Source organism: Sorex araneus, chromosome X (assembly GCF_027595985.1).
Source record: "Sorex araneus isolate mSorAra2 chromosome X, mSorAra2.pri, whole genome shotgun sequence".
NCBI classification, from domain to species: domain Eukaryota; kingdom Metazoa; phylum Chordata; class Mammalia; order Eulipotyphla; family Soricidae; genus Sorex; species Sorex araneus.
Genome location: NC_073313.1, coordinates 57382031 through 57403755, shown reverse-complemented (window position 1 = coordinate 57403755; position 21725 = coordinate 57382031). Strand labels below are relative to the sequence as shown.

Genomic DNA, 21725 nt, shown 5'->3' with positions numbered 1-21725 from the left:
AGGGTAAATTTCATGGTAGAATTCTCTCTTGACACAGTGATTTAAAGAATATAATCTGACAGTTCATTCCCTTCTCTCCCTAACCACCTTCAGAGAAGCTACTGATGGCCTGGTCTGAAGTGGGACTGCCACTCCAGGATGTTTCTGTGGCTGCCTGCAACTTCTGTCACCGTCCTGTGCACTTCGAGCTCATGAGTGAATGGGAACGTTCCTACTTCGGGAACATGGGACCCCAGTATGTTACAACCTATGCTTGAGAAGCCAGCTGCTTCGCATCAACACTGCACCTGAACTTGAGGCTACATCTTCTCTTCTCTGCTTTGTTTACTTTCTTGTTGATTTGAATCTGAAAATAAAGAGCAAATCGCAACATTTGTAGCCTCTTGTTGAACAGAAACAAACAGTTGCACTATAACTTGTACCTGACTCCCTCAGAAAACTGGCCATGAAAAAAATATAGGTCACTTGCTGGTTCAGAATTTTGTGAATAGTGGAAACGCTGGTTTCCACCCACTCTAGTATCAAAGGTCCAATATCCCACCACAACTAACCCCCACCTTTCAATCCCTGCTCCCAGGTCACAACAATGATTAGACTGTATAGTGTCAGTGTCCAGAAAAAGATACAAAAAAGATGCCCAAACACCTCTGCTACTTGTGCAAAGAATCTAGATGCTTAGTAATTTTGTTTGAAAATGGTTTCCAACAAAAATCCAGGCACTTCCTCTTCATTGGGAGATCTGGAAACCAAGGTCCCAGAGTAGGTTCTGAAGCCATAAGCAGTCTTTAGTCAAAATGCCTGTAGGAGTGCTTCTCCAAAATTTGGAGGCATTTTCCAGGAAAGGGAATGAATATCTTCCCCCCTCAGTCCATTCATTGCATTTTCTCCCATAGCACTTTACAAAACAGAACTTACCAGCTCCTCTTTTCATAAACAGGAGACAGCTTGGCTCTATATTTTTGCTTTTGGGCCAATACATGGTAGTGTTCTAGGTTTACTCCTGCTGGGGCTCAGGGGAGTGTATGAGGGTCAGGGATCGAACCCAGGTTGGTCACATGCAAGGCAAAACACCCTAACTACAGTACTGCCCCTAGAGCCCCATAATAACTTAAGACATTGCTTCCAACTTCCCAAGTCCCACCACACAAAAAACACTTGAATAGCACACTTTGGTAAACTAATATACTACCTGCTTAGAAAGTACTCTTTCCTTAAGTATAATTCTAGGCCTTGCCTGGCGATTCTATGACTGAAGAGACTAATTTCTTTCTACCCTGTAATCCATTTGTGGAAGCTATAGGCCATAGCACTTGGGAAGAACTAGTTTAAGATAAAGTACATATGAGTACTTATGTGTGTATATATATATATATATGCTGAAATATACTGTATATTCTGTCCTATGTCTACCACCCTAAATAGTGCACGGCACCTCTAAAATTCAGAATTCTTTGTAAGGAGCACTCCTTCCTTCCCTTTCCCTACAGGTTTTTATCAAGGTACAGGCCGATCTTAACATGGTATTGAGATTTAACTCAATTTAACACTTAACTCATAAATCCAAAATATCCACACAAAACAAACTAAAAAGACAAAGACATGTGGGCTAGAGTACAGGTTGTCACTTGCCTTACATGCAGCTGACCCAGGTTTGATTCCCTATATGATATGGTCTGCATATGGTCTCCTGAAAATATCCAAGAGTGATCTCTGAGCAGAGTCAGGGGTAAACCATGAGTGTCATATGTAGCACAGATACCCCCACTCCAAGGATAAAAATTAAATACATAGACTTTATTTTGGCATAAATACATTTCTAGCCAGGAAGGGAAGGGTTTAAAAATCACAACCTTCTATTGACTGGTTCTGTGCACTGCTAATAAGAAGGTGAGAAGAAAGCTGGGGAACTGGGTCACAGCATTAAGGTTTAAGAAGTTCACCAGTTGGGGCTGGAGCGATAGCACAGCGGGTAGGGCGTTTGCCTTGCACGCGGCTGACCCAGGTTCGATTCCCAGCATCCCATATGGTCCCCTGAGCACCACCAGGAGTAATTCCTGAGTGCAGAGCCAGGAATAACCCCTGCATTTCCAGGTGTGACCCAAAAAGCAAAAAAAAAAGTTGTTCACCAGTGAAGGCACAAGTAAAAAGGAGAGGAAGAGAGGTGCTGGAGGAAGAAGAAAAGAGAAAAATACAAATCCTTGAGGAAGGTGTAAGGGAAAGAGGTCTTGGTGGAAGGTAATGCAACCTAGGAAGAAGCAGGCCTCAGATCATTTACAGAGTTGACCATACAAGACATCCCTACACCCAGGTTGGTTCAGGTAGGCTTGCACCAGAGAAAGAAGTTGCAACGGGAGGCGGGGTCAGTGGGAGGACCCTGGGGCCTAGCACAAATGTAGAAGTGGCGACCCAAATTTGGTCCTGGTTTCTTCACAGTTCTCCTCACACATGGTTCCTTGTGACCCCCACAGAGGGGCAGGGGCAAGGGCCCCCCAAGAACAGATTTCCAGAATGAGGCATGTACCTCCTTCTCATCCCTGTTCTCTGAATCTGATACCCCGGTCTGTCCCTCCCCAACTTTGTCCATCATCACTTCTTTCTGCATTTTTGGAGTGACAAAGGAACTCAAGGAAGGAAGTTCCAAGTTAGGAGAAGCTTCGGAACAGCGAGAAGATGGCAGGAAGTAGCTCTTCAAGTTTTTCTGGGCTCTGATGGAATCAGCCTGACTTTGTCGAGGCCTGGTTAATCGCGCACGAGCTTTATTTTGCTGTGTCTTTGTCTGTGTTTGATTGCAGAGTGGCAGCATCGACTGCTTAAGCACAGAATCTTGATCCAGACGAACAAGAAAGTTAAGGATCTTGAGCTGGGTGCCTGCAAACTCAGGAAGGAAACGGGTACAAAGAGATGGACACTGCTTTGCAGGCACAGGGGATACACTCATGACCGCACCTACAGGGCAATGGTCAGAGCCCATAACCTCAGGCAGCAGGAACGAAGCCTTGAAAGTGTCTATCACCAAGTTCCTGTCCCCCAGTACATAGTCAATCCGGGAACCATAGTTGAAATGGCGGGCGCCAGTGATGGTTGACCAGCAGGTAAAAGCCCCCTCTTGCTCTGGGTGGAAGTAGCGGTAGCTATCAATGAAGAGCCCTATGTGGTGGGACTCAGACTGGCACTCCAGGGTACTGAGCAACTCATTCATCCATTTGCGCCCTGGGTCCTCTTCAAAGGATTCCTGGAGAAGGAGGAAGGAAAGAAGTGAGACGCAGAACCACAAACTAGAACTGGAAGGTACTCAAACTAAGTGCTTCATTTTACAGACAAAAAATATGTGGCTGCATCAAAGAAGTCTACTGCTCAATAAACACCTGGCAACTCTAGAATTTTCATTCTAATGTAAAAGTCTTTCCTTGTTGTTTACTCTGCATCAGGCTATATATACTTTGCATTAGTCCATAAATGCTAAGTATGAAAGCTTGTTATTTGCTTAATCACAGCAATTTTCAGAGTTGCTTACCATTACAAAGGAATGAAATATAGAAAATTAAATGTCTCTAATAAGTGGGCATGAGCAGTTAGAGACCACTGCCTTTTTCATTTAAACTATCTAACATGATTTTGTTTTTGCTATATGTGTCAGAGCTCTTATGAACCAACCATACTACTCTCCTAAGTAAAGGGATCCAGTCTTCAGGGTCAAATAATATAGTGAGTACAGCAGTTGCCTTGCATGCAGCTGACCAGGATTTTATCTCTAGCACCACATGTAGTGTCTCAGTCACTGCCAGTAGTGATCCCTAAGTAGAGAACCAGGAGTGGCCCCCAAAACAAAAACAGAAACAAAACACAAAATACTTTGTCACACCCAGCTATTTCATTATACTCATGTATCAAGGGCTCCATCTCCCGTCCAGCCCCATGATTATTATGCTGGCTGTCACTATCCCGGACTGAGGAAGCCCTTTCCAAACCACTCTCAAACCCATGTGACTCCCCTAAGGACACAGAAAGCTGATGTGAAATTAGCAATGCAGGCCTATATCAAGAAAGAAAAAGCCCGTATCTACAACCTAAACACACATCTCAAAAATCTGGAGAAAGAAAAATAAATCCACACAGTAGCAAAAGGAGGAAAATAATAGAAACTAGAGCAGAAATCAACAACACAGAAAGTAATAAGAATCAATGAAACCAGGAGCTGGTTTCATCATATGAAAAAATAAACAAGAGGGTGAATCTCTAGCTAGACTTACAAGGAAAAAAAGAGAAAATGTTCAAATAAATCACATTAGAAATAAATGGGGAAAAATTACAATGGATCCTTCAGAAATTCAAAATATAATGAGAGGTTACTATGAACAACTTCATGCTCTTAAGCTGGAGAACCTAGAAGAAATGGATTCTTAGGGTAATGTAATCTCCCAAAGCTTAACAATGAGCATGTAGAAAACCTAAAAAAAGGCCAATTACAAATAAGAAAATTGAAACAGTATTTAAGAATCTCTCTAAGAACAAAATTACTTGTCCAGATGGATTCACTGGTGAGTTTTATCAAAGCTTCAAAGAAGATTTGACTGTTTAAGCTCTTACAAAATATAAAGTAATCCTTCCTAACACCTTCTCTGAAGCTAACATTACATTAATACCCAAAGCAGACAGAGACACTTTGAGAAAAGAAAATTTTTGACCAATTTCCCTGATCAAAATCAATGTAGAAATCCTTAACAAAATCTTAACTAATCCAATCCCAAAAAATAAAACCTCCTGATCAAGTGGGAATCATCCTACAGAAACAAAGATGGGTCATCATATGCAAATCAATTCAATACACCAAATTAATAAAATATAAAAATTATATATCATATCAATTGATGGAGAAAAAGCCTTTAATAAGATCCAACATCCATTCATGATAAAAACCGTCAAAAAATAAGAATGGAAAGAAACTTCCTCAAGATAATAATGGCCACCTATAACAAGTTTACAGCCAGTATCATCCTTAATGTTACCAAAACTTAAAGAAGTCCCTCTAAGATCAGGTCCAAAATGAGGATATCCACTTTCTCTACTTCTATCCAACATAGTATTAGAAGTTCTGGGTACAACAACCAGGCAAGAAAATCAAATCAAAGGGGCCCAAAATAGAAAAAAGAACTCATGTTATCGCTCCATGCAGATGACATGACTATAAACATAAAAGCCTAAAGAGTTGACAGAAAAACACCTAGAAACAATAAACCAATACAGCAAAGTGGCCAGTTACAAAGTAAATATACAAAAATTGGTGGCATTATTATATACAAAGAAGAATGCGATCAAAGAATCTATTCACTTAAAATAGTATCCAAAGACACCAAGTATCTACGTATCACCGTAACAAAAGACATGGAAGATCTATACCATGATAACTTTAAATTCCTTTAAAAAGAGATAGAAGACTTTAACTGTATCATTGTCATCCCATTGCTCGTCAATTTGCTTGAGCGGGCACCAGTAACATCTCCATTCTGAGACTTGCTACTGTTTTTGGCATATTGAATACACCACGGGTAGCTTGCCAGGTTCTCTGAGAGGGACGGAGGAATCGAACTTGGGTCAGCCATGTACAAGGCAAACACCCTACCCGCTGTGCTATCACTCCCGCAAGAAGACTTTAGGTAATGGAAAAATATCCCATGCTCATGGATTGGAATTTGAAACAATATTATTAAAATGACTATCCTACCTAAGCAATTATATAGAGTCAATACAATCCCCATCCAAATTCAGAAATCACGATTCCAGGATTTAGAAAAATCATGTGTTTGGAATCAGAAAAGCACACAAATAGCCAAAACTATACTGAAAAATAAAAAAGGAGGTACTTTATTACTGAATTTGACTGTATTATGAAGCTACAGTCATCAAAACTGCATGGTACTGTAACTGGCCCTGTGGTCAACAGTTAAGAATATTCAATGACAAAATCCTGTAGTTTTGACAGTTTATTTTCAATAAGAAAGCTGAGAACATGAAATGCAGTAAAGATAGCCTCTTCAACGAATGGTACTGGGAAAACTGGTTAACTGTGTGTAAGAATTATAGCTGAATCCATATCTTTCACCTGACACAAAAGTCAATTCAAAGTGGATCAAAGACCCTGAGATCCAGCCAGAAACTATAAAGTACATTAAGAAAAATATAGGCAGAACACTTCAAGATTTGAACCTCAAAGGCATCTTAAATAATGCCCCTGGCAAAAGCAACAAAATAAAAAATAAGCAAAAATAAACATAAAATTGAAAAGCTTCTGCATGGCAAAAGAAACACAGGCTAAAACTGAGAGACAGCTAACTGGATTGTAAAAATATTTTCATTCAACACATCAGATAAAGGTTTGATAAGCAGGATATATAAAGTACTCACAGAGATCAACAAAAAATCCAAAAACCCTATCAAAAAGGAGAGAGGAAATGAACAGGAACTTCTCAGAGGAAGATAGCCAGATGGCCAGTAGGCACATAAAAAATGCCTGGTACCACTATCATCAGAGAATTCCAAATGAAGATGACAATGAGATACCATATCAAAAATAGCAAAAAAATCTGTGTTGGCTGGGATGTGAGATAAAAGGAACTCTCATCCACTACTGGTGAGAATGTTGTGTGGTACAACTTGAGGAAAACAGTATGGAGTTCTATGTAAACTTAAAATTGAGTTGCCATATGACCCCCTTTGGGACCTCTACCCCCAGGACATGAAAACACTTTCTCAAAAGGACATATATATACCATTATTCATTGTTGCACTCAGTACAATAGCTAAGATATGGAATCAATCTAGACATCCAACGACAGATGAATGGATTATGAGGATTGGTACATATACAAATGGAATACTATGCAGCTGCAAGGAACAATGAAATCATGCAATTTGCTGCAACATGGTTGGAACTAGAAGATATTATGTTGAGTAAAGTAAACCAAAGAAGACAAACACAAGTTGATCTCACCTTTGTATGGAATATAGAATACTAGATGAGGAAACATATTGTAGTATAAGGGGAGTGCCTAGATCACCCTTCATCCCAGTATTTACAGAGAAGGAAAGAAATCAAGAGAAGAGAACAAGAGGTAATGGGTGAACAGGCATGAGGACTTCAGTTATACTGGTGATATGATACAGTAGAGCCATATAACCAAAACACAGAGTAACAACACTGAAAACATGAGATCTAAACTGCAACCACTGAAACTTTGTAATGTGCCTATCAAGTTAACAGGAGAGGATGGGGTGGGGATTCAGGAGTGGGGAGGGAATATGGGAACACTGGTGGAGGGAAGTTGACACCTGTGGTGGGATTCGTGTTGAAATATTATATGCCTAAAATCCAACTATTAATAACTTTGCAATTCACAGTTATTTAATAAAAATTAAAAAATACTTTGTCACTATCTCCCGATCCACTCTACTTAACCATGCATTCAGCGTAACAAATGCTCAAAGAACAAGCATGTTAGGAATTATGCTTGGGACAAAGCAGGAATATGATTTCATACTAGGTGTCCTTTATCACAAGAAGAGGTATAAAGCTTGAATGTTAAGGTTCAGCAGGAATAAACCAATGTATGCTAAAACTGAAACAACAGTCTCTGCTGTAAAACTATTAAGGGAGCATATATGAACACCTAGTACTTGAAGGGGAAACAGACTAAACATGATTAATGCTTAAACTAGGATGATTTAAGAGCAAGCAAAGAAAACTGAAATTAAAGGTTGATTTGGAACTCAACACTACTTGCTAAATTAGATGTGGGAATAAGAGGCAAAGAACACTACTAAGAGAATCAGGGTTTCTGGTTAGAACAACCATGGGGTGCCACTTCAGTGAAATCAGAAGACTAAAATCAAAAGACTAAAATTCACTGCTCATGGGAATGCCCACTGGTCCAAAGTTCCACCGGTCTGGAAAACAATATGGACATTCCTCAAAAAACTAGAAATTGAACTTTCATGCTACCCAGCAATACCACTCCTGTGAACAAACCCAAGGGATCAAAAAACACAATGCAGAAAAGTCTTCTGCACTTCTAAGTTCACTGCAGCACTATTCACAATAACCAGAACCTGGAAACAACCCAAGTGCCTGAGAAGAGATAAGTGGATAGAGACTATGGTATATCTACATAATGGAATCCTACGTAGCAATTAGCGAAAATGAAGTGATGAAATTTGCTTATTCACGGATGGACATGGAAAGTTGCATGCTGAATGAAATGAGACAGGGGAAGAGGGACAGACATAGAATGATCACACTCATTTGCAGGATATTAAAACTGAAAATATTACTTAATTACTGTATATTAATTATTTTTCTGGAATAAAAAATGTAGGAGATACATTGGAGAACTAACATGGTTCTAAAATAAGGAGAGATGGCATATATAACATTATCACAGGAAGCATAAAATATGAACTGAGGGCCAGAGACATAATTCAGTTGGTAAGTCATTTGCCATGGAAGCAATAAAGCCAGGCTCAATCCCTAGAACTCTGCATAGTCTCTGAGCAACGATAGGAGCAATCCCAGAGCAGAGTCAGGAGTAAGCCCTGGGCACTGCTAGTTTTACCAAAAACCAAAAGAAAAAAGAGGTGGCTTAGAGAAAGAGTACAGAAGTTAATAAGCTTGCATTGAACACTGCTAGCTATGTTTCCCATCCCTGGCAAAGCATATGGTACTCAAGCACCACCAGGAGTGGCCCCTGAGCACAGGGCCAGAAGTAATCCCTGAGAACTACTCAGGGATTTCTGAGTATGGCCCCCAAAATGCAAAAAAAAATGAGTATAAGAAAGTATGCAGGGGCTGGAGCGATAGCACAGCGAGTAGGGCGTTTGCCTTTTACACGGCCGACCCGGGTTCTATTCCCAGCATCCCATATGGTCCCCTGAGCACCACCAGGGGTGATTCCTGAGTGCAGAGCCAGGATTGACCTCTGTGCACCGCTGGATGTGACCCAAAAAGCAAATAAATAAATAAAATTAAAAAAAAGAAAGTATGCAAAAGGCCTCATACTTAGAGGTATGTAATCCCTTACTATACCAATATTACCATTCCCTAGTTATGTTATTCCTATTTTCCTCGCTGGAAGTCACACATTTCTATTTATGTGGCTCATCAGCAAACTAATTGAGAAATACGCTTATAACACCTTCCTTACGTTAAGTCCAGTGCTAAGCTAAATTATGCAAATGTAGTTAATGATCATTGCCCTCATATGACAAACCAAGTTAAGAACTAGCTCTTAGAAGGGCTGGAGTGATAGCACAGCGGGAAGGGCATTTGCCTTGCACACGGCCGACCAGGGTTCAATTCCCAGCATCCCAAATGGTCCCCTGAGCACCGCCAGGGGTAACTCCTGAGTGCAGAGCCAGGAGTGACGCTGGGTGTGACCCAAAAAGCAAAAAAAAAAAAAGAAGAACTAGCTCTTAGACAATAAGTAAGTATCTCTCAAACCTGTACAATAAAATCAGTACAGTAATTTTTATAACATACTGCTACCCTGGTATTCCATCAAATTCTGATTTTAATTGGTTTGATGCATCTCCAAAGTACTGATATCATTGTAAAAAGTCCCTGTTCTTATAATGCCCAAAAGTAGAGAGAGAGTATAGGAAATATTGTCTGCCATGGAGGCAGGGGGAGGGTGGGAAAGGTGGGGGTGTACTGGGGATATTGGTGGTGGGGAATGTGCACTGGTGGAGGGATGGGTGTTTGACCATTGTGTGATTGTAACTCAGACATGAAAGCTTGTAACTATATCTCATGGTGAATCAATATTTTTTTTAAAAGCCCCTATTCTAATAAACTGTCAGGAATTGAGAAAAACTGAAACAGAGGGAGTGAGTAATGAAAGGCTCATTCAGAGACAGAAAGATGGGTCATACCTCAACTCAGGGCACTGAGAAAAATTAAAATGAGAATAGCTTTCACAACGGGAAAAGAGGGGGCAATCTAGTGGTAGAGAAAGTACACAAAAGTACAGAAATGGAAGCAAAAGAAAGACCAGAAAGAACTTAGAAATCTAGATCTACATGTTCTCTCTGCATCACAGAACAAATGGGTTTGTTCAATTCAAAGCAAGAAGTATAAAGGGTGAGAGAGACAGTACAGGGGTTAAGGCTCTTGTTTTGCATGCAACCAACCCATGAGTGACCCATGAGCACAGAACCAAGAGTAGTCCTAAGCACATCTGGGTATGACCCAGAACAAGAAAAAAATAGAGGAAACACAGTAACTTAGAGAAATGATCAAGACAGCATGGCGTTCAAAGCTCTCAAAGCCTGACTCCTACATAGGGTTCTAGAGCCCTATTTCTTGGCATTCAACTTCCTTCCCATGTCACCTCTTAAAACTATGGGAATTGCAGTTCCCCATGCATGCTAGGTAAACAATCACTCTGCAGCCTTTGCTCATGCTAGAATATTTTACTTCCCCTACTCCAAAACACTGTTTTACTTAGCTTCTTTTTAAAAAAATTCTTGAATCACTGTGAGATAGTTACAAACTTTTATGTTTGGGTTACAATCACACAATGATCAAACACCCATCCCTCCACCAGTGCACATTCCCCACCACCAATATCCCAGGTATACCCCCCCTTTCCCGCCCTCCCCCTCCCCGTCTCCATGGCAGACAATATTCCCCATTCTCTCTACTTTGATGCATTATGGCTTGTAACACAGACACTGAGAGGTCATCATGTTTGGTCCATTATCTACTTTCAGCACACATCTCCGATCCCGACTGATTCCTCCAGCCATCATTTTCTTAGTGATCCCTTCTCTATTCCATCTGCCTTCTCCCCTCCCCTCATGAAGCAGTCTTCCAGTTATGGGGCAAACCTCCTGGCCCTTGTATCTACTGTCTTTGTGTGTCAACCTCATGGGATGTTATTCTATACTCCACAAATGCGTGCAGTCCTTCTATGTCTGTCCCTCTCTTTCTTTCTCATTTCACTTAGCATGATACTCTCCATGTCTACCCATTTATAACCAAATTATTTTTTTAATTTATTTTTTTTATTAATGAGTCACCGTGAGGGTATATTTACAGAGGTTCGTGCTTGTGTTAAGCAAATTTCATGACTTCATCTCTCCTAACATCTGCATACTATTCCATTGTGTATATGTACCACAGTTTCTTTAACCAGTCATCTGTTCTAGGGCACTTGGGTTGTTTCCAGATTTTGGTGATTGTGAACAGTGCTACAATGAACATACAGGTACAGATGTCATTTTTACTGTGCTTTTGTTGCATCCTCGGGATATATTTCCAGAAATGGTATTGGAACTTAGCTTTTAAGACACAATCTTTTCAGACAGTGCTTGCCTGATGTCCATTCTAATAGAGGAATCCCATTTCTGGGTTTCACTAGTCTCCTAAGCAGCCATATCGATATCACCATTGAAGACACCATTCTCGCCACTAGAACCTCAGAAAGTGGGTTATGTACTTATAGCCGACTACCACCGTAATTGTCTCACATACTCTGAGAGGGCAAGATTTCGATACGACTGGTTAACTGAGTCCCCACATTACTTAGGGCGAGGCAAAGGACAATGTCAATAATGTCTCTTGCAAATAAACAATCCTTGTACTTTGAGAATAGTAAATCAAATTCTGCCTTCCATGAAAGAAGTTACCCTGACCCCAAAATTCAGCACTGGTCAGCTGGCTAAACAGAGTAACAATTAAGAGTAATAGAAGGGGCCTAGAGGGAGTCTTACCAGGTTACCTGAATCCCAGTGATCAATGGAGCGGTGGGCTGTATTCAGGTCACCCAAAATAATCACATGGCTGTAAAACATGATATGGAGTCATTGACTCAATTCAAGGAAGGGAAGTAGACCTGGTTGATCCACTACTGCAAACTCAGATAGGCTATCTTCCACAGTGAAGCCAAATGGGAACCAACAGAGCAGATTCTCTCTAGTTATATCACAACCATGCTGCCTTTTATACCCAGCCAACCCAATTCCAGGAGAGATAGTGCAGTAGGTAGGGCACTGGCTCTGCACACAAACAACCAAGGTTCAATTGCTGAGACCCTATAAGGCCCCACAGCCCTGCTAGGAGTGAAACCTGAGTGTATAGCCAGGGATAAGCCCTGAGAACAGCTGGGTGTGGCCCAAATATTAAAAAAAAATTCCGAGGTAGGGACTGATATATTCATTTGACAAAAGAAAACATAGGCATGCATTGGGGATCATATTGAGTGAAAAAGACGCCTGGGTACAAAACCTCTAATGTTACAACACTTAGTCTTCACAGCTCTTAGAGAACTGGGTTTATTCAGGTGAGCATGCTAATGTCACCAACCCCAAAGTCAAAAGCAGAATATCCCACATCATTTTTAATAGAGCTTCACACAACACTAGGAATCCAGAAACAGTTTGAGGAATTCTTGCTGCCGTGGTTTATATTACCTGCCAGCTGCCAAGAGGGCTTCCGCTCGGATCTGTAGTAAGCGATAGAAGCGTATCTTAAAGGACAGACGTTCAGGATTCCCAGGGTCTGCATGAGGGCAGTACACATTGATTAAGATCAAGGTCTTTTCCTTTCCTTCCTGTGTGCTGCAGAGAAAAAAAAACCCAGGGGTCATTTTCAAGCATCCAACTACTTTCCTTCTTAAAACTCTGTAGCTTCCAATTAATGACTATCTGTGGAATAGAAGAACAAAATATGAATGAGATGGCATGCATAGGACTCAAGACTGAATATAGCTGAGGAAGAAAAAAAGGCATTCTAGATGATCAATTTAAGTAAACTAGATGATGATGTTTTCATTTACAAAGACAGGGCACTAAAAAGAAACTTGAGGGGCTGGAGCGATAGCACAGAGGGTAGGGCATTTGCCTTGCATGCAGCATCCCAGGTTCGATTCCCAGAATCCCATATGGTCCCCCAAGTACTGCCAGGAGTAATTCCTGAGTGCATGAGCCAGGAGTGACCCCTGTGCAATGCCAGGTGTGACCCAAAAAGCAAAAGATAAATAAAGAAAAAGAAAAAGAAACTTGAGACAGTGAGTTTAGCACTACCTAAGATTTTTTTGAGGTTCCATTGGTAATAAGAGAGCTGTATCTCCAGGTAACCCTCCTCCCTCTCCCCACTGTAGAGATGGAAAATTTAAGGTTCCTGGGGAACATGATTTGGCAAGGGTTATATTGGACTAGAGTTCAGGAAACACAAGTTTGGGAACTTTTTCATAATAAATGTCTGTTTATAGGGCAAGCCTTAGAATTATCACACTCTGTGATAATGACAAGGGAATAGGGACTATTACCGAATCTTGTGCTGTGTGAGGAGAGCCCGACCTTCGCTATCCAGATCCCGAAGCTCCTCTTGAGTGAACGCATCCATGTTTCCATAGCAACCCACATTCTCACTCTGGCTGGCAAGTAAGCCACTCAGGCCTTCTTCAGCAGCTACAGGGGTAGCACTGTCCTTACAGAAGGTGGCTACACCTAGAGATAGATACAGTACTGAGTAGGCCTGACTGTTGAGCTCACACAGGTCACAGGAGTAATCAAGTGTGATTGTACTGACAATTCTCCCAAACCTACTCAAACCGAAACCCAAAAACTGGAGTCTTGGTTCCTTTTATCTGAAAAAAGTTAGAGTAACTTCTTGAATTCTAATTTCTGTATGGTAAGTGCTCAAATGTATTACCTATTATTATCTTCATCACATAGATTAATTTAATATTAATCCCAGGAAGAGGGCATCATACACATTTTCCAGCTGAAGAATTTGAAGCATAAAGAGTAACTTGCCAGAGGGTCACAGCTAGAAAGTGAGCAAGGGTTCAAACTCATGCAGTCTGGTTTCAGAGATCATACAAAAAAATCACCACACTACTGTGATCTAAGGTCCAGCAGGAATATATACATATATATATATTTATATATATACATATATATACAATTATCCTTCACATGATTTTATATGGCTTCAGTGCTACCTTTTTATCAAATATTAGAAATTCTTTCTGCATTAATTGATGCTGTAACTAATTTAAAATTCCCCAAAAGCCCATTTACCAGAATAGCCACTTCGGTTGCGGCTGAAGCTGAAATAAGAGTTATAACCTTCAACGATAGCCAAGGGCTCTGTCAGCGCATCCCCTGAAAGAAAGATGCAAGATTGTCAGAGATAAAATCAAGACCCAGGACACATAAAAACCTGGGATTACTGTTGTATACTAATTCTTTGCACACATTAGAACCAGAGTTGGATGGAAAATAACATACCTGTTATCAGAAAGGAGAAAACTAGAGATGCAATTAATATTAGAAATAGGGAGTAGACTATGGAATGGGAATTGGAAAACTAGGTGGGGGTGATAATTAAGAGGCTGGAGGCTGGATGACCAGTAATAAAAGAGAGCTAGAGGTGGGCAATGGCCATACAGAATCAGCAACTGGGAACGTGGGCTAATGATCTAGGAATGAAGATATTTGAGGATCTGAACAGGAGACGAAAGAATAATGGTTAGAACATCTCAAAAAGTGGTGAGTAGGAGAGCAAAGGAATCAGGAAAGCAAGGAAAAATTGGAAGATGGGTGGAAGAAAGAAGGAATTAATGGGTCTAAGTTTGGGGTGGGGCATGAGGTAGGAATTATGACAAATTGTGAGCATGGAAATGGGGTACAATTAAAGAACAAGAGATAGAGTAGTAAAAAGGAACATATTATGGAGTCCGAGCTGAGGTCAAAGATAGAGAATCAGTGAATCTGAGGTGGGGACAGGAAAGGAGAATTGGAAATTTGACTTGGGAATGAGATAGACTAAGGCGGTATGGAACCTGGGGGACTGAGTTTGGGGCAGAAGAATGCGTGGGAATTCGAGAATCTAAGTGAGAATGGGAGTTGCAAACGGGGCAACAATTGACCTGTTCCGTGAAAGACAGGAGATGACGTGAGAACGAGGAGATCTAGTTGTGAGAAATAGGGGCTTATGCGGAAGGGTATAAATGAACCAAAATAGAGGGCTCAACTTAATAAAGAAATAGAAGTGTGATATGAGAAAGGGAAGCGGGCAAATGTTGGCGCGAAGGGGCAAGCACGATAAGATTCTGTATACTTGAGCACTTACTGGTCACTTTGGTTTCCTGGAGACAAATTATATCGGCATCAAGTTTATCCAATATGCGTCCCAAAGCCACAGTAGAACAGTTGCCGGGCTCCTGGTTAAAAGCTCCTGGCAAAGGGCTCCGAATGCCGTTGATATTCCAGCTAACGATACGCAACATCGTACCATGGAAAAGTTAACCCACCCAAGTTTGCGACAGGGCTGGGCGCCAGCGAATGCGAAAACTCCTAACTTGCCAAGATCATACTTCAGCGCGCAATCGCACGGGAGTCACGAGGGCACATCACGCAAAGGTCAGACGCACGTGGGCGGGGCTCCAAGTACCTCCGTTCTCATTGGCTAGAGTAACAGCCGCAGTGACACGGGAAGGTCTTCATTCTAAGGATTCCGATTGGTTCCTGCTTCTCTCTCCTCCCACCGCCCCCTCCCGAGCCTGCGGTTCGGTTTTGTTCAAATATCCTCTTGTTGCTTCCGATCGATTATAGAACGAATTTTGCCACTCGTTAAGCACCTTAGCCTTGTTCCGAATTGCTCCCGGGCCCGAAGCCCCGCTTGTGTAAATGCCCGGAGGACACAAGTACCAGGCTTCTCGTGAAACTGTAGGAGGAAACAACAAAATTTTTTTCTTGAGGACAAAGGCTTAAGGGAAGGCCTCCGACTTTTATTGGAGGTGGGGGTAGGGGAGGTATTTGTCTCAAATGGCCCTGTAGTAAGGACCTTTTGTGGGGCCCTAAGGATGTGGCCTCAGACGTACTTTCTGCTGACTTCATTTGTTAGATGCTCAAAATCAATGCTCAGATTTTAACTTTCACGCCAGCAGCGTCTCCCTTTGTATTCCATAGTTTTTTCCATGTTTTGTTGCCTTCTTAGGCCAACTGTATAAGATGGCCTTTCTCTTAAGCATTTGTTCTCAAGACTTGTTGTTGCTCCCTCCTCCAGTTTCATGTGAAGCCCCTTCCACAGAAGCACAGTTGCATCTGCAACACAATTACATCAGATGCTTGTGAAAGTAGAGCTTGAATTAATGAACTTAATATGTTGACTTAATGAACTCAAGGAATACTTTCTTCCTAACTGGGCATCTCCTCAGTTAGATTTTTTTCTCCTCGGTTAGATTTTTTCTCCCTGGGATCTCTCAGCACCTTATAATCCTTTCTGTCACAGCACTTAATATAGCTTCTACTTCTTTTTCATTTCTGTCACTAGCTGCCAAAACTTGAGAATAGTAAGTTCTGCTTTTCTTGTTGGCATCATCCCTCAACGTAAGCCACAGCCTATATTAGGCGTCAGTGAATAAACAATTGGCAGTACCAAGAATATCAAAAGAATCACCAGTGAGTCTCCAGCCTTCACAGAGAACCAGCAAATGTCTCCAGACTTACTACCCCTTGGACAGCACCCTCGGTAACTTGTCTTAGGGATCTAAATACAAGAGATCAGAGTGTCCTCTGGGATATTCTCAGATAAATAGAGATGGAAGAAAAGTCTCCCGTAGAACAGGTGAGACAAGAGGGTAAAAGATATGAATTGTATAAATCTAAATTTATTCTTTGGGCTATCTGGATAGTTTTCTTTACATGAGTAGTCACTTGAGACGTTCATTAAAAGATAAGGAGGGGGCCGGAGCCGACCCGGTTCGATCCCCGGCATCCCATATGGTCCCCCAAGCGCCGCCAGGAGTAATTCCTGAGTGCAAAGCCAGGAGTAACCCCTGAGCATCGCTGGGTGTGACCCAAAAAGCAAAAAATAAATAAATAAATAAAAAATAAAAAAAATAAAAGATAAGGAAAAAGTTGGGGGTAAGATGCTAATTCTACTTACCTAATATCAAATTACCTGTCATCTATTTTAACCTTTTGTGGAACATTAACCCAAAGGGAAACTCCATGACTTCTTTAGACATCTAATTTAGTACAATACCGTTTTGAAAGAAATGAATGATAGAGATTAAGTCTCTTATCTCACTAAGGTAAGTGGGATTGTTTTGCTACAATAAATTGGACAAGATTCTTTTTTCCTCATGGGTTTCAATAGCCTCTTACTAAAATTGAAATTCTTTGGAGATTTTTGTGGCATACATGCTCTAGATTAATGATTCTGATTTTTTTCTCTAGCTTTCATATATGATACCACACAAAATATTCTATCTGGGCTGTGGATTAACAACCCTAGGAATAAGCTCTAGTGAATCTTGACCCTATCCAGGCACCATAGCATTATCATCCTGTTGTTTATCAATTTGCTTGAGCAGGCACCAGTAACGTCTCAATTGTGAGACTTGTTGTTACTGTTTTTGGCATATCGAATATGCCACGAGTAGCTTGCCAGGCTCTGCTGTGCAGATGAGATATGCTTGGTAGCTTGCCAAGCTCTTGGAGAAAGACGGAGGAATTGAACCCCGGTCGGCCGCATGCAAGGCAAATGCCCTACCCACTGTGCTATCACTCCAGCCCAGTCATGGAAATGAAAATGTTGGAGGTGAGTGTGGCTCAGAGTAGTGGCTAAGGAGAAATTGTATCCTATATTGCTGCCATGGTAGGTCTGATATTTTTATGTAAGCACCTGACTAGTATGCATATGGCCAATCTCCCCTGTGCAACTTAACCCCTATAAATGTGTTTATACCCACACACTTCAATTATCTCACTTGTTATTTTATTAATGATCATTACTTGTCTTAACACTCTTTATGGAAGTCTGCTGTATATCCCACAGCTTGGGAAAGTGCTCAGGATTGGAGAGTTTTAGGAAGTCACACAGTATGATTTTCCTTCCCAGAAGTAACCCCATTTTAGAATTTGCAACTCAGGGAAGATTTTATTCATTTGCTTATTCTGTTGTACCCACTTCTCATGGTTGAGAATTTTTCAAAATGCTACATTCTAACTTCAGGTTACTTCTCCACCAAGTTCTTTGCATTTACTTTTTCAACTTTGATTATTTATTCATATGTTCCTCTCATGTAGGACAGAGTACAACTGCTAATTTTTAATCAATTGTTTTTAATTATTATTGGTATTTTTCATTATATTAATATTGATGCTTTAGGTAGACCATGTTACTATACCCCACTCTACACCAGAACACTTATTGCCCAAGATATTCACTGTGTGGAGTCTGAACTGAACACTGGAAACCTAGATAAAAAATAATTAGTATCCAGTTCCCATCATCAAGAGCACCAAGACTGTGATTCTAAATCACAGTCAACTGGGGATTTAAAACAGTAAAACACAGGTGGATACATGCTCAAATGAAAGAAGCATATGAGCAGAATGAGACTCAATATCCTGTAACAAGACCTAATATCCTGTAACAAGTATATTAGGGAACCTTCCCCAAGGATGCAAATGTTCTACTGGGCCTTGGAATTGAGTCACAACTCACTGTGAATGGACAGAAAGAGAAGGCATTTCAGGCTGAGCAAAGTCCCAGATGCCAAAAAAGTAGACTGTGTGCTTTGGACCCCCAAAGCTAGCTTGTACAGTTTTAAGTGTAGGGGTTTCAAAGACTGACATGACTGGAAATATAAGTTGGTACTTGACTAAGAAAAACAAGATTGAAGCTTTTCCATAAAGCCTGTTTTACTGCTTCTACGTTGAGGATTAGTAAAGTGATTTAAAAAGTAGGTAATACCAGTCCATTTTTAGTTTGGTTATCAAATTTCAACTGCAGGTTTACTCTTTTAAACATTGCCAAAACCCCAGTAGTCTCATATCTCATATTTCCTGCTGCTAAAATTATCTTTTCGCAGGGTCATGAGGACAAAAGTGTAATAACAGGATGGTTGGTGTGACTGGGTCAATTGACTTGGTAAAGCCGTTTCCCTTTCCTAGACCTCTGTTCCTGAGAGACTATGAGGATGTTTTAAGATGCAAGTTGGAAAAAATGTGTTGCTGCTTTGTGGGTCATTTAAAATGCATATAACTGATTAATAATATTATTGGCATTAGTATAATTATATCAGTTATGAGACTAACGATGATTAAGAGAGTTTTATCTTACATAGTTCTGAGATTTAGAGGTTCTAAAATAATCTAGATGATAATATTGTTAAATAAAAATAGTTTTATTTATTAAATAAATGCTCTAGAATGGGATAAATGAGGTCCTCAGTACTCTTCTCCTGATTTGGAATGTCACATGACACACATGACACAGTATTTCAGAAAAAAACTGTTTTCTTACCTGAAAGATTGGATGAAATTATTTCTAGGGAATTTCTGTATCACAGAAAAGTGAATTCATTTTTCTAACTAAGCAGAGCTCTTTATTTATTATATGATATTTGACTAGGTGTTTCCTGTTTGCTTGGTACCAGTTACAGATTAGCAAAAGAAGTGATCAATAATTTGTTTCAAAAAGAGAAATACTACATTAGATAATATATGAATATATATTTAACACATTGAATATTCAACAGCGCTAAGAACGTAGATATTCTTTAACAATTTCATGTTCCTGTTAAAAAAAACTGAAGCACTGAAAAATTGTCTTCTATACAGGATCTTACAACAAGGGGAGGAAGTGCTATGCCACAGAGCACATTGCTCTGTTTAAAAAAGTTTTATTTTAGACATTGTACTTTAAAAGACTGTTACTGTTTTCATTCATAAAACATTCCGGCACCACACACTCTACCAGAGTATCTGCTTCCATCCACCCTTGTCTCAATGTATCCTCTGATGCATCCCCTCTCTTGGTAAGCTTTTAACTGAAGACCAGTTCTCAGTTTCTGCTGTCTTAGGTCATTTGTTATTCAACGATTATGTTTCCTTATATCCCATAAATTAGAGACATTATTCTGTGTCTGTCCTGCTCTTTCTGACTGATTTCACACTCAGCATGATATTCTCCAGATCCATGCACAAAGCAGAAAATTATATGATTTTATCTTTTATAAAATTCGAGTAGTATTCAATTGTGTCTATATACCATAGTTTCTTTATTCACAAAGAAATTATTGGTTGTTCAGATATTTTGGTTGTTTCCAGGTTGTAACAGCATTGATAACAAAGAACAGAGGGTGAAAATATCTTCTTTGAATAGTTTGTGGGCTTTTTTTTTGTGGGTTATATGTCAAGAAGTGGAATTGCTGAGTCATAAGGAAACTAAGTTACTAGATTTTTGAGTTCCTTATCATTTCCCAAAAAGGCTGGACCAGGCAACACTCACACCAGCAGTGAATGAGGGCTTCTTTTCCCACATATTCATGCCAGCACTAGGGTATTTTGTTGTTGTTGTCGTTATTTTTCATGTGTGGCATCTCACTGGTATGAAATGCATTTCATTGTTGTTTTGATTTGCATTTCTTTGATGATAAATGAGCAAAGCAATTTTTTTAAACTGCCATTAAGTCTCTAGGACTAGAAGGGAAAATGTATGTTGAATAAAATACTGGCAAGTGTGTGGCAAGACTAGCATTGTTAGTGTATTTTCTTTGGTGATTATTGCTGTTCTAAACTTTGGTAGTTATCAGCAAGAAGCACTGAATCATGAAGCATAAAGTACCCATACAGAATTCCTATCATGATCTCCTAAAAGCAAATGGCAAAATTCTAGCAGACTGTCTTTTGGTGAGCAAAGCAATTTTTAATATACCTTTTGGTGATATGTATGTCTTCTTTGAGGAAGTTTTTGTTTATTTCTTTCCCTTGAGTTTTGGTAGTTTTATTGTTTTATTCCTGTAAAGTTCTATCAACACTATATATCTTGAATATTAATCTTTTATCAAATTATCAGTGGGCAAATGCTTTCCCATAGTCTATGGGTATCTTTTTATTCTGATTATCATTCCCTTTGTGATGCAAAAGCTTTTTAGCTGTTGAAGTATTAAATATTTATCTTTGCTTCTCTTTGCTGGGTTAATGGCATAAAATCTTTGAAGATATCTCAAATTTCAATGTCAAGAAGTTTTCTACTTAAGTTTCTGGTCTTACAGAGAAATACCCCTTCCTCCCCCATGTGGTACTGGAATAAGGACATACTCTTGGACCAGTGGAACAGTACTGTTTATAGACAGATCCACAGGTATACAGACAGACAGAGAGAAAGAGAGACACAGAGAAAAAGAGCAAGGGGAAAAAGAGGGAAGGGTAACTCTAGAAACATTGGTGGTGGAATTGTACACTGGTAAGGGGATAGATATTGGATCATTGTGTGACTGAATCCCAATCATGAGCAATTTTCATAGCTGTGTATATCATGGTGATTGAATTTTTTAAGTGTGGGAAAGGAGAGTTACAACAGGTCTTCTAAATAGACTTGCTTTCTTTAAATTTTTTCCTTGATAATAATTGTTGAGGACATTTTCATGTGTTATCTTGTTGTCTTGATGTGTTATCTTGTTGTCTTTTTCAGAGAAATACCTGTTCATTTCTTCCATACTCCCATTTTTAATAAGGTTTTTGGAGTTTTCTGTCATTGTTGATCTTTTTTAGTTGTTAATATAGCATGCATACTAAATTTTGGGGAAAGGCACAGGGCTTACTCCTCATTGTGAGACCAGAGATCACTCCTGGTGCTGCTCAGTAGACCACATGTGGTGCTTGGGATCGAACCCATGTAGGACATGTGCAGGGCAAGTACCCTAACTGCT

The 21725-nt window shown here is 40.0% G+C and overlaps 2 protein-coding genes across 2 annotated transcripts in view; one reads left to right on the top strand and one right to left on the bottom strand.

The window, feature by feature from the left end:
* The window catches only part of ALAS2 (5'-aminolevulinate synthase 2), a 30329-nt gene extending 28668 nt beyond the window's left edge, over positions 1-1661 (top strand). The window contains exon 10 of the mRNA XM_004606482.2: positions 94-1661. Within this exon, the coding sequence (XP_004606539.1) occupies positions 94-257 (164 nt within the window). The 3' untranslated portion in view covers positions 258-1661. The remainder of the gene's footprint in view (positions 1-93) is intronic.
* Positions 1662-1773: 112 nt separating this feature from the next.
* Positions 1774-15359, bottom strand: APEX2 (apurinic/apyrimidinic endodeoxyribonuclease 2). The gene is made up of 6 exons (XM_004606481.2): positions 15131-15359; positions 14077-14160; positions 13320-13500; positions 12463-12609; positions 11764-11833; positions 1774-3232 (listed from the first exon to the last, which is right to left on the bottom strand). The coding sequence occupies exons 1-6, from the start codon at positions 15285-15287 to the stop codon at positions 2315-2317; spliced, it is 1557 nt and encodes a 518-aa protein (XP_004606538.1). The 5' UTR covers positions 15288-15359; the 3' UTR covers positions 1774-2314.
* Between the last annotated feature and the right edge of the window lie 6366 nt (positions 15360-21725).

Bases quoted from the DNA above. Each gene is read 5' to 3' on its own strand.
- APEX2 (XM_004606481.2), bottom strand. From the start codon at position 15,287: ATGTTGCGTATCGTTAGCTGGAATATCAACGGCATTCGGAGCCCTTTG. The intron at 12,610-13,319 runs GTAATAGTCCCT...TTTTCTCTGCAG, and splicing joins CTCACACAGCACAAGATTCG to CACACAGGAAGGAAAGGAAA. The intron at 3,233-11,763 runs GTAAGACTCCCT...CTCCTTCTCCAG, and splicing joins ACTGGGATTCAGGTAACCTG to GAATCCTTTGAAGAGGACCC.